Genomic DNA, 13,428 nt, shown 5'->3' with positions numbered 1-13,428 from the left:
ACAGTGGTGAGCAGAGCTGATATGTCCCGTATGAAAACTGAGAAATCCTCTGAGGCTCTATGCAGTTGAAGCCACACGTCAGCTTGTAGGAAAATATCCGGCATCATTTGTTATATTTCTTGAAGTGTAATCGTATAATGGAAAAAAAAATACCCCGAAACATAGTGTGGTGCTCTAATAACGTCAGGGCCTACAAATACAAAATGACAGTCAAACCAAAGATTCGGTTTTACAAACATTTTCACGTGATTTCTCAGGTTATAGTCAGTCGTGAGGCACTCATATTAGACAGGCAGTTTATTTACAAATAGCAGACCCATACACAAAGAAAAGAAACTTCTGATGGCAAATTTTCCAAATAATGTTGGGGAATTTGGGAATTTTTGATCCAACATATCTCAACAATCAAAGCACCCTTTCCCTCCATCTCTAATTGCCACTGGCACTCGGCATCAACAAGAAAAAACAAAAGTACTCAAGAACAAACAATCACCAACGGTCATCAACAATTTACTTTTATAAAAATATCACATTGGTGTTCCACAGATTTAACTGTGCAAAGAAATACATATTTACAGTAATACACATAGAGGGGAAAATTAAACAAACAAACAAAACTGGGAACAAAAGAAAGTTGGAGGAAAAGATGAGCAGTGCAGAGAGGGTCCGAAAAGGCAAAGCTTGAGCAATTCTTGCTTTAAGGTCTCTAAATGGACACCTCAAAAATATTTGTTTCATTTGTCCTGTAAAGACCAGACAAGCAAGCAGTTAAAGAAGGGATGATAATGATAGAGGATGATGCAGCTTGTGAAGTTCTCATTTGCTTTTTACAAATACAAAATAATGGATTCACTCCTCAGTAACAATACAATACAGGAATATTACAACAAACATTCCCTCTGTGTCTTACTGATTTTACATATTTGCAAAACAGTTTGTAGTACATCCACTTATGTAGTTATAGTGGTGCTTGTGAACCCTTTAAAATGTTCTATCTTTCTCTGCATTAATTTGACCAAAAACATCATCCGATTTTCGCACAAGTCTAAAAAGTAGATAAAGAGAGCCCAAATCTTCGAGTGGCAAAAGGATTAAAACCGCCAGGATTAGCAGTTTAAGGTTGAAATTAGAGTCAGGTGTTTTCAATCAATGGGATGATAATCAGATGTGTCTAAAAAAACAGGGATGTATCAAAGTCTGAGCTTTATGACACATTTGTGGAAGTGTATCATGGTACAAAAAGGAGATTTATGAGGACCTCAGAAAAAGAGTTGATGATGCTCATCAGGCAGAAAAAAGATTTAAAAAAAAAAAAAGATAAATAAAACAAATTTTTTTTTGAAGAACTTTGGACTGCCACCAATTTACAGTACACATGGAGGCAAGATCACCCCTAAAGTGCAAGGTGTGTAACAGTCCGCAAGGTGATGAACCCGGTGTAACTTCTAAGCAATTTAGGGCCTCTCTGACTTTGAATAAAGTTCATGTTCATGAAACTGAGAGAACTCTGAACAAGAATGGTGTGCAGTTTTGCCACTTCTGCACATCTGCAATATATAACCATTTTCCTCAATAAACAAATAAATGAACACATGTAATATTTCTGTCTCACTTGTTTAACATGGTTTTCTTGATCTACTTTTAGGGCTAGTGTAAAAAGCGGATGATGTTTTAGGTCATATCCATCCAGAAATATAGAAAACTCTATAGGGTTCACAAACTTTGAAGCACCACTGTAGATCTTTTAAAAACTCCTGTTCATTAGTTCTGGACATTTTATAAAACCTGACATCTAAAAAAAATAATTACGGTACATCAGGAGAATAGATTTTAGTTGGGGACAGCTATAGTTGTCATTAGCATTTATTATTAAAAGTGTCACAGACAAATCTTTGACAAATGACTGACATACCTCCGGTTCTTCCTGTACCAGTATTATCTGTGCCTTTGTTTGGTATTTAGTAAATGTACTATGCACATTAACTGGATTTCAAAATCTTCGAATCTTTTTCTGCCCATTCTTCATCTCAGTTCTTCTCTATATTTATCTGTCTGTACTTAACTTCAGTTATTTTTAGTTTCTGATGAAAACACAAGTAAGCAATCAGCTGTATTCACTCAAGGAAGGTGCTTTGAATGACACTACTAAACAAAATATGACCAGCCTGCATGTGACAGCGATGTTACAGTTCAGTTATAGTACCATGTTAAGATGACAGAGGAAGGGGAAGGATTGTCTTCATGTTGGAAAATGAGTTTAAAAAAAGTAGCTTATTTTACCCTTTATCCATAATTTTAGTGGTTAAAAAGCATGATTTACATTCCTTAAAAGGGTCACATGTCTTATGAAAGTACCAACACCATATTTCTGCATTTTCAATAATCAGCAGTTGTGTATTCTTAAAGAATAGTCTGTAAATACAACAACAAAAAAATTGTTTTAGACAAAAAGAGAAACCATATCATCATGTGTGGCAGGTTAGATGAAACAAAAATGGTTTTAGGAAAGATGTGCTCTCAGCATTAGGAGGAGCTCTCACCTCAGTTGTTCTGCAGTACAGCCAAAGTGGACATACTGACAGGGTTTAGTATCTAGAATGAATCTGCCAGTGCTGAAGAAGCAGACAGGGGAAAAAAAAAACAGAGTAATAAACAAGAGAAGAATTGTATGCATAGAGTCACTATTCATACAACAGCCTGGCTCTGTGATCTTTGGCTCTACTGTGCATATATATATATATATATATATCCTTGTGAATTATGAGTCAGATGGAAACAAGAAGCACAGGAAGATACAGGAAATGTCTACAGTTGCTAAATAGTTTTTTCAAAGTAAAAGCTAGATCCTACTGGATAAAGTGCATCTTTTTTTGATGATGCAATCACTGCTTAGCTGAATATAGGCTACTATAAATTTTAGAATAAATAACATGAACATTTTAAGGTGCACAACCCAGTTTAGAGCAAAAACATTCATTATCACACCCGAGGATTGCAGCATCCAACATGATTCGTGCATATGCCATGGGTAAGAGACACAACAATGACAACAAAGTAGGTTTAAACATGTCACTCTCACTCAAATGGATGAAGGATGGAAATCCAGGATGCAAAGGACCTTTGACATCAGAGTGGGGTGAAGGAAAGTGTCCTTGTGTCCTATTTTTATGAGCTTCAAGGCCACAAGTTCTTACTGATGATTGATTATGGTGATGGGAAGATGAGGTGGAGAGTGCCCTCCGGTGGTGAAACACAGGATGACGACAGGATGACTGCCAGATGGGGAGGGGATCACGACAGCACACTGGTGTTCTGAGAATCCACGTCTTGCATGTTCATGACATCTGTACTTACTCCGCTCTCGTATACGGGGTTGTTGAAAGCCGACTCCTCTGTCATGTTGTCATAAGGCGGCAAAGATGTCGGCATTCTGACAGACTTGCCTTGGAGTCTGAGTAAAGAGTGGAGAAGAAAGAGGGGAAGAAACATTCTGTCAAGGCTCGTTCGATTGCAAATGAAACACTTACACGTATTAGATTATTACTTACTTTGCAAAGTAGACATAAATCCCGAGGACAACCACCAAGATGACTGCAGTTGGAATAAAAACAGCGAGGGCAATATTGGTTCCCTCCATGCTGTATTCTGTATTAACAACTAAAAGGGGAAAACAAACACAAAAACATGTATTATTTCTGCAAACAAAGAAATATCAATATATTGACAGTGCAAGCTTCAAAACATGGCTCACCATCTAGCCTGCGTTCATTCACAAACTGTGTTGAGGATGCTGCAAAGACACAAGTTGAGTTTAGTCAGTGTTTGGAGCAGAGCACAGTGCATATTTCAGAAAAAAGCCCTTGCATTCTCAAATAGCAACCAAATCAATAGCACAGAGTTTTGTGTAGGCTGCACTGGATTTCCAAATGTTTGGTTAAATAATAGCGAGTGGGTATGGTTTACTTCTGCAGGCAGGAGGGGTGCTGTTCCACTGTGACGGGTGTCCAGGGATGCAGTAGATGGTGGCCTCGCCATGCAGCTCGTAGCCGCTGTGGCAGGAGAAGGTCAGCGTCTCTCCCGCCTGGTAAAATGCCTTCTCAGAGCTCTGCACGCTGGTGGAAGCAGCGCCGGGGTTTCTGCACGGCTCATACTTTTCAGCTGAGGAGGAGGGCGACAATATCTTACATCACAAAAAAATAGCTTTATACAGTTTTCTATCAGCAGTAGAAACAATGACAAAACATTGTGATATTGTGCTTTGACTCGTATAATGAATGAAACAAGAATATTTCTGCATTGGTTCGGTTGTAGTTTGTCTCCAAAGAAACAGAAGTGGCATAAATTAGTGCAACAGTGATGTGTCTTCATCATATATTCAGCGTGGGCCTCATGGGCGGACCTTGTGGGTCCAGGCCTGTCCGTAAAGGTCACTGTGCCCCTGAGGCTGAACTCCTTGCCCGAAAATACAACTCTAACTATAATGCTTACCAGCTACAAGTAAAAAACAGTTATACAATTTGGTATTGGACGAGTGAAAAGCAAAACAAATTAACAAAACAGTGATAGTGTGCATTTAGGAAACCATTCTAAACAACAACCTCCTGTCTAACCAATTAAAAGTAGTTACGTTGGAACGTTAGATGAGATTAACTAGTGTGGATATTTTCTTAAAATCTAAGCATTGGAATGGCAAACGCAAAACTTAGTTGATATTCATTTAATATATACATAAAAGAATGGTCTGGAACAGCACCCACATCGGCAGTCAGTTGTGGCAGTGACAACCAAATTCAAGCTCATGATTCGGCTGATATTAGCTCGGCACACCTGACCGTGACTTACAGACAAGCTGCAGTAACAGGTTGGGCTGTTTACATTCAAATCAAATACACTTGTTTCATTCTTCCCATGCTACTTTCCAAGGTCTCACGCAAAGTACGGTAAGCATAAAAGGAAGCTAAAGCTTTTCTGTTGTTTTTTTTTCTCTTCATAGTAAATGGTCTGGCTTACTACTTGTATTGTTGTGGTGAGTGTTTCCATGAATTTGAGATATAACTGTGGGTGAAGTCAGAGGAAAGCGATTCTCATAGCCAGTAATGAATTATGTCCCATCCTAGCTGCATGTCCTTTTGTTTGTGGTAGCTGCCATCATATCTTCCTGAAATCTGCATAGCTCCTGAGTTTGTGGTGACTTGTAAATCTCCCCGTTGGCAGAAAAGATGGTGACAGATTAACCTGCACTTGACCCACATATTCATAGTTTGACTGACATTAAACACAGCTCCATGATAACAGCCTCCCTTGCTTTCTACACAGCCTTTAGACAAAAGACCGATTTAAGAAAAGCTTCTTTCCTGCAGTGTTTACTGACAAAAATGAACCAGAGTCAATCAAAATGTGGGACATTGTCTAAATATGTGGGACAAGGCATACAAATGCTGTGCAGTCCCACCTAAAGATGCACTTTTGAAGTTGTAACTAGAAGAGTGTGCACATGGTTGTGTAGTTTAATCACACACACTGGTTCCTCATGTGGCTTACCGGATGCTGTTTATCTTTTAGTTTGTCATATAGCCTGAGTGGTGGCACAACGTACGCGTTGTTTCATCAATTGCCTCTTGAAGAATGTTAAATGGATTTCCGCCGTGCATCTTTATACCGTTTGATTTTCTGGACATGGTGCGTAACAAGTATGTATGTATGCATGTATGTATGTATGTATGTATGTATGTGCGTGCGCATGGCACTCTGTCATAGTTCATGACAGAGTGACACCTGTCAGAGCTGACAGCCCGTCCGTTCCTTATGCTCTGGCGCCAACTCTGCGTATATTAAAATCCCTCACTCGTGTATATTTGTGACTTCTGGGACTTACGGACACACTTGGGCAGCCTCTCGCTCCACTTGGGCGTGGCTGAATCTCGGTTGTAACAAGTGAGGAGACTGGAGCCGGACAGGATGTAGCCTTTATTACAGATAAACTGCACAGTCGCTCCAACGTTGAAGCGGCTGCCTGCGATCACTTTACGACTGTGCTCCACATTTCCGGGGTCCCGACATGTCATTACTGGTGCAACACAAAAACAGAAAGTTATTTGTTATTACTGTCATTAGTGGTATCCGAATACTCTAATGAAATTTGTGCTTCTAGCAAAAGGAAATAAGTCTTTACAGTATTGTTTTCATATTAGTTTTCTTGGATAAATTACCAATTATGAACAGGTAAATGATTTCAAGGACCTGGCTTGATTCCATACAAGATAAACAAACACTATTCAAAGTATCAAAATGCATTTTTATAGTAGTCCATCAACTTTTTTGCTATTAATAAAAAAGATAAAAAAAATCAATGCAGCAGAACCAAAAACAGAATTTTTTTTTAATATTTTTTTTTTACCATTCCACACAACTTTAATCCTAGTTAAAACCTGGTGCCGTTATTCCCCACAATGCAACTCACTATTGAGAGTTTGATCAGAGAGAGGTGTGTTATAGTAGCAGTGGTAGTAGTAGTGGGAAAAAAAGTCAAACTTTTATTTTGAAATCTAAAGAATCTTTGTCGCTGCACTTTATATGTTTCCCATGATGCAGCACACGCGCACAAACTGTTTGCTGTCATGACAGTAATGACCAAAACTAACAGTCACATAAGTAGCAGCATCTTATTTGTGTATTTGTAAACAAGGTTACGGGGAGATCGAGCTGCCTTTCAATTTCATACAGGTAAATTTTAGATCTCAAAACTTGATGAGCACACCAATTTGAACTGTAAATCAAATTAATCTACTTTTTATTTCATTAGGTTTTTTGTTGCACTTCGTTAGTCATGTTTTAAACAGTACATGAAGGCATTGTGTATTACTGCACTATTTTTTTGTGAAATATACTTGAATGGCTCAGAAATTTAGAAGATTTGGGTCACAACTCAATGACTAAGGAACAATTTGGGTCCTGATTGACATAATTTTGCTTAGACATAGCTGATACATATGCAGTGTTGAGAAGTCTGCATAAAATATGCAGATAAAATTAAATAATTACACGAGAGTTTCATTACAAAATCTAGTCATCGTACTATGATAACATAAGTAAAAAGAAAAAAAAAAAAACACTAGGTTTTGTGTGCTTGCTCTCACCTTCCCCACATTTTGGCACATCGCCGCTCCAGGAGAGATCCCACTGGCACATGAGGATTTCAGAGCCCACCAGTTCGAATCCAGGGTAGCACTGGTAGGTGACGACGGTGCCGTGAATGAGGTCAGGGTGGGACGTGCTCTTCCAGCCGTTGGTGATCTCCGGTAGCTCGGAGCAGGTGTCGTTCCTTGGCACCTCTATTGACATTTGAGCAGTTGGCATCGCGTTATGTTGGGAGGAAAGACGGAAGACAGAACAGCAAACGGGGAATTGAGAAGCGCAGAAATGGGAGCACAGACAGAATAGCCAGTAGTACTGGGAATACAGGAATATTCTCACAATATTACATTTTCTTGTACGATAAACAAATCAAATTTTCATTCTTTATACGGGATCTGGACTGTATAGTTATGATCCTCGAGGAAATCCAAACATTAATATTCAACAACCTCTGCAGGGAATGAATACAACTGCAAAATGTTCAGCTCTTTGAGCTCTAACCAGCAGCGGTTTGGGAGGGGAAAATGTAAATAGAGACTTGTGATGTTTGCTAGGAGGAACCCAGCAGGTGGTTTGGCAACAGTCAATGTGTGCCTCGCTTAACTGCAGCATACATGGCCAAAAACACAAAGCGTTGGAGAGAACCAGCTGATGTTGAAGTGCACCCTATTCTTGTGTTAGTTGTTACTTAATTCATGTGCACCTGTAATGAGCCTGAGGACAGAGGCACAGCAAGAGAGGAGGAGACAGAGGGACAATTCTTTCCAACTGGTAATTTGCTGGCAAGGTACGAGTAACATTTTATATTCCACAGTTTTGGTTTCTCAGTGGCAATTTTCAGCCCAATATCACACCAAAGCATGTAATACACCCATCAGTCCACTAGAGGATACCGTGTCAGTGTTGCGTTTGGCCTCGCCTAGGCGTGAATAGTACACGCATGTACGACCAGGATCGAAAAGAGAGGTCATGTGATAAAGTACCGAGAGTGCTAAAGTCCAAGTGGGAAGTAGGTCAAGAGTGGTTGGATGGAACAAACACAGGACTTTCACTCAAAATGACAGGTGTTTGAATCCTTGAGAAAGCTAAAGTCAACATGGATTTCTTTTAAGTTATGTATATCATGTAACAGGTAATTGATGTGAAGTACGTAACATTACTTATTTGAAATTACTTGTAACCCAAACCATGATCTTTTCCTAATCTTCCCCATGTGTTTTTGGTGACCAAACCTAAGGCATCTTCTATTCACGCTTCAGCAAGTCCAAAAGTAACCCTGACACGGTGTCCTCTAGTGGACTGACGGGTGTATTACATGCTTTCGAATGGTATATAATCTTATACTAAAACCGATTTAATCTAAAGAGAAAGTTTCTGAATGTTGTTAACCAGAGAAGATGGTTTTTTTTTCAATAAAATATAAAAATATTTAATCATAGTTATATTCCACACATCTTACCAAAGAAGTGAACCACAAAGCCATTGTTGTAGCCGTAGATGTTCGTGGCAGGATCTGATTGAAACTGAATCGTGACATCGGCCATGGAGGTGTAGAGCTTGAAGTGGGGCCGTGTGCCGCTGTACTGGCCCAGGATGTTGGCTGTCAGGTCGTCCCCATCATAGAAGGTCAGGATGTCGTTCTTCCCCACATGGAGACTAAAAAAAAAAAGATAAAATATAACTTTAGCTATACAGAATGGTGCAGGACTCTGGTGTAGTTGCAGAGTATTGTGCACAGAGACTGAACTGTTTAGTGTGTGCCGTTTTGCTTTGCTGATGAAAGCAAAAGCTGATGATATTAGGCGATGTCAGCAGTACTTGCAAAATTTAAATTCTGTTTATATTGGATGGATCCGATGTGAAGTAAACACTAAATAATTCATGATGTACGTCTCTTCTCCCCACACATTACCCCTCGTGAATATGCACTAATGTGCATATGAGCATAATGTAGGAATAATCCAAAGGAAAGGAACTATTTGAATTATCCTTTACCAGCACTGCAATACATGGGAAAAAAAATTGGATTACAGAAAATAAATGTAAACATGTCATCCAGTATCCTACTTTTTCTGTGTAATTCAATATAAGGTAGACAGGCCACAGTTTGACAGAATACGTGCTGCTGCAGATTAAGTTAAGAATGCATTAACCTTTTCCATTTGGAGATTCATATGTTCTTTGTCTCTTTATAGAGCATCGGTAAAGCTTGACATTTATTCATACACAGGGGATGGAGAATGGCAAAAAACAAAACAAAAAAGCCAAAGACGTTGTTATTCTCTGCTGATTTAATAAGTAGGGGAAACTAGTCGCTCTTTACGTGCCTTAAGGTGGCTGTATGACTGTATTGGGTTGCGTTAATAGTCACTAAGCTGTGCTGATTAGAACTCAACAGTGACAATAGCACAATGTGTTTTTACAGCTATGAATCACTTGTCTCACATAAACTCTCCACCGCTATTTACTGTGCATGATCAAGCTACCGATCGAGTGCTCAAACTATTTTTAGGAAAGCAGTGTTTTCCTCAAAACTGTGAGAAAACATTCCTTACAGCTTCTCTCCACTGGCAATAATGCAAATTCCCAGTTTCTCTCTCAGATGTAAATATAATCACACCTTGTTCTCAAACAGCTTGTCTTTGTCTTTTTCCCTTTGTTTGTTTCTCTGCGTGACAGATTTACTGCAACACTACACAAATATCCAGTCATGTCATCCAATACAAAATTATGATCTTTTTTTTAATGAAAAATGTTAATTTGTTGATGGCAACTGGTCAAACATATTTCACAAAGATAGAAATGTGGGCTATGAGACAATTTTCTACTATCTGATTAAAAATGTGCATGGAAATGCACTTTTATAGAGCTGCACATTAATATTGCTGATGCAGTCTTTATATTTTAATTATGTGAATGTAAATCACATGTTCCCTGGTGTGGGAACAGAGCACCTGAGAGATATATAGATTGGTAGCAGGTGGTTCAAATCAAGTTCATCCGGTCAAATGAAAATCGAAATATACTTCATAGAGAAGTCATACTCTAATTTGAAAGCCTTTAAACATCCATCCTTGTCCCCACCCCATTAAACCAACAAATACAAAATACAAAAAAAACATAGTCAAATTACCAAGTTGAAAACCATGCATTCATTTAAATTTAGCAATGTGTCTGCAGTAGACTGGACACTTTCAGAGCAGTAACATTGTGAAGGCTAATATCTAGAAGAGGGCAGGTGTGTACTGAATATCTGATGTGAAAATCTAACAATATAAGCAAATCACAGCAAAATTCACTTGGGTCTATTTATACTGTAGAAATGCTGAAGCTACTATAATACAAAATATTGCATCCACATCATAGTTGTGAAAATCAAATGCAAAATGTTTTAAAGATGAGATGAAGAAAGACAAAACTGTTTGTTCCTCTGACTCAATTTAAAAGCAATACGAGCAGTTGAGGCTGTGAACATTAAAAAACAAGAACATTATGTTTTGATGTCAATTTTTTTTAATTTTATTTCTACTCTGTAATTATTACTCTGTGATCTTTCTGTGTTTGATGTGTTTGTTGCTTCTTAAAATTTGAAAGTTAGTAGTCTATCTTGCCTAATGAACACCCTCTCTATGAGCTCTATCTCTATGTTTGCACTGATTGCCCTCTGATTTGTCTCACCTGTTTGACACAGTATATAAAGCACTGAAAGGTATTGTGCTTGTTCTTCATTCAGTCAAGGGGTGGGGGGGAAGTATTATATGTGCTGGAACATTGAGGGACAAACTTGAAGAAAAGTTTGAACGAGTTTAGTTTGAGGCTCTTCCTTTCTTCAACAAAAGAATTAGAAGTTGGTCAGACTAGCAGCATTTTCGCTTCTTTTTTGGACCAAACATTGTAGAAATGGGCCAAGTAATCTGTGACTGATAAGATTTTATGATGGAGGAAAAACAAATCACCTGTGTGTTTACCTAATTGCCCTCAATCGTCTATTCACAAACCTCCTCCCCCATAGAATGCACCCCCTACTTTTGAACAGAAACCAATTGCTGATAAAATCACCAAAATGCATCCTCTTCAATTGTATTTACCCACACTCGGAACAAATCCTCCATAGTCTATGTAAACTATGACCATGGGACAAAACCTGATAATAATCAAGCCTACAGGGTGCATATTTATAGACCACACGACATGACCAGAATGATGGTTGGAGAAATCCGGACAAGCAACTTGTGCCAGGCTGCAAATAATTTAATGCCAGCTGCATGAATGTGAGCGAAATGAGGTGCTGAGTGAGAAGGGGCTCCCTCTGGTTAGTTGGACCACTAGAGGACTAATTTACACCTCCGTGTTCTCTGACAGTCAGCAGCTGTGGATGACAGTGATGGAAATGACAAAGATTCCACACCTCATTCAAATATAGAACCATGGTATCTTTTTTAAAAGGACTTGAACAGAATAAACAAATGTTTTCAGACACCTTATACTCCAAGAATAAGATGCACACAACAAAACTGGGGGTGTCCATCTGTGAAGTCCACAGCAACAACACAGCCAAATGCTTTGCGTCTTTCTCTCTTCACATCTCCCGCTTTTATTCAAGCTCTTCTTTACGTGCTGCTCATGTCATGAAGGATATCCACCATATCACTGCATCACAGCATTTCACCTTATCTTGTCCCAAAGGCCTTCCTGCATTCAAACTGCCCAAAAAGGAGCTGCAGATCCTTCAGTTAGCAATAATACCGTGTGATTACGGTCTCTGCATTTCATCATTCCCGTCACAAAAATCCTGTAACACCAAGAAACTTGCTTTTGACAACATACGATACAGGTTTAGATACATTTAGTGGTGGCAATACCAATACCTGGGTCTAGTTCTTGATTTTACTTCTTTTAATCTGATGCTTTTTACTTTCCTTCTTCCAATTACTGTATCTTATCAGCACCACAACCCATATTCTTTGGCTTTAAATGGGTATACCGGTAGAGCTCAACAGCATTTCTGTTGACCAAACGTGGGCCTACTCTTCACTATCAGAGAAGTCTTAATGGGTCAAGCATGAACCCATGCTTATTTTCATCACGGGGTCATAGAGTTGAAATCTGTCTTCACACCTTCAGTTAATGACTTGGTCAAAGAGCTCTTTTATTTGAAATATTTTGTCTGAGCCGTACCTTAATGCAACTCTGCTTTTCCCTTCTGACACACACAATTTTGTCTTTCTTAACATTGCAAGACAGATGCCCTTTTTGATTGGCAAAACCTTAGATCTACAATAACCTTTTTCACAACCACACTGGCTAAAGATTTTTAATCTGATGTTAGACAAGATGCAAAGCCAACACTGCTGCCACCTCCAAACACCATCAGCTTTTATGGTCTACATCATTGAGCGAATCACACGCTTCCCCACTTGACACCCTGGAACTGCTCCTGCCTGGGCTCCCAAATTGTCCCCTCCAGTCACTCTAGCTCATCAGGAATGCAGTCAACCTTGGTTTTAAATTTTCCCCACTGACCCGTCTATTCGCTCATCTGTCTGCTTGAAGCGTGTTTAAAACCCCGACGACGCCGCAGAAGAATGCCAAATGCACAATGGCTTCAGTCCAGACTTGCACAGCACTCGGTGGTGAGTCACTACAAGGCCCCTCAGCTGCTTTCTGTGGCAACATGGTAATCGCTCCATCCAAATGTCATCCCACCTGGCTCCCTTAATAGTCGCTCCCCGAAGTCATGAACAGGAATCAGACGCTGCCCTGTGTCGCAAACTGGTAACTAATCATAAGAAATATGTTTAGATGTCCATTCATCTTTTCTTTCCATTTTACAACAGAAATGTTCATTAGAAAACTGTCAGGGTACTACGGTACTAACAACTACATTGTTTAATGACAGCCATGAACGACTAGTGATGTAAGACTTTGTTCAGACTAGAGGGAAATCAGATTTGTTTTTCAAACCAGATCTTTAGGATAGACTGTCTGCACTGTTATTTGCAAGTGAGAGGATCGGATTTGGTGTGTCGGGGCATCACCAACCCATCTGCATGGGTTGCTGTGGTAACAATATACACACATCTACGCTGGTGATGCGGCTTTGCAATGCAGAAGCTGTCAACAAGAAGTGGCAGCAGACAACTTAATCGCATTTAAAATCGGCTCCAAATGTGGTTTGGATCCAGTTCATTTTTTTTTTTTTTTTTTTACTTTCAAAAATCCATTTGGATATGACAAAAAAACAGATTTGGACTGGGAGTCTAAACAAGGCCTATGACCGGCTTAGTTACGCAA

At 39.2% G+C, this 13,428-nt stretch overlaps 1 protein-coding gene across 3 annotated transcripts in view; it reads right to left on the bottom strand.

The window, feature by feature from the left end:
• Positions 1–282: 282 nt before the first annotated feature.
• Positions 283–13,428, bottom strand: part of LOC138622072 (seizure protein 6 homolog) — a 105,071-nt gene continuing 91,925 nt past the window's right edge. Inside the window, exons 10-18 of one of the 3 annotated variants that reach the window (XM_069700543.1) lie at positions 8,594–8,790; positions 7,137–7,331; positions 5,876–6,067; positions 3,964–4,158; positions 3,752–3,790; positions 3,549–3,657; positions 3,355–3,451; positions 2,541–2,612; positions 283–2,412 (exon numbers count right to left, since the gene is read on the bottom strand). In XM_069700543.1, the coding sequence (XP_069556644.1) occupies positions 2,586–2,612; positions 3,355–3,451; positions 3,549–3,657; positions 3,752–3,790; positions 3,964–4,158; positions 5,876–6,067; positions 7,137–7,331; positions 8,594–8,790 (1,051 nt within the window). In that variant the 3' untranslated portion in view covers positions 283–2,412; positions 2,541–2,585. Of the gene's footprint in view, positions 2,413–2,540; positions 2,613–2,646; positions 3,452–3,548; positions 3,658–3,751; positions 3,791–3,963; positions 4,159–5,875; positions 6,068–7,136; positions 7,332–8,593; positions 8,791–13,428 lie in introns of those variants that run through there. The other 2 variants (XM_069700544.1, XM_069700542.1) reach the window with 2 other exon arrangements.

This window comes from Brachyistius frenatus, unplaced genomic scaffold, assembly GCF_029030835.1.
Source record: "Brachyistius frenatus isolate BFR_SWC_R1_liver_20210118 unplaced genomic scaffold, ASM2903083v1 Contig_34, whole genome shotgun sequence".
In the NCBI taxonomy this organism is placed as follows: Eukaryota; Metazoa; Chordata; class Actinopteri; family Embiotocidae; genus Brachyistius; species Brachyistius frenatus.
The sequence above is the reverse complement of the archived record's forward strand: the minus strand, read 5'-3'. Positions and strand labels throughout refer to the sequence as shown.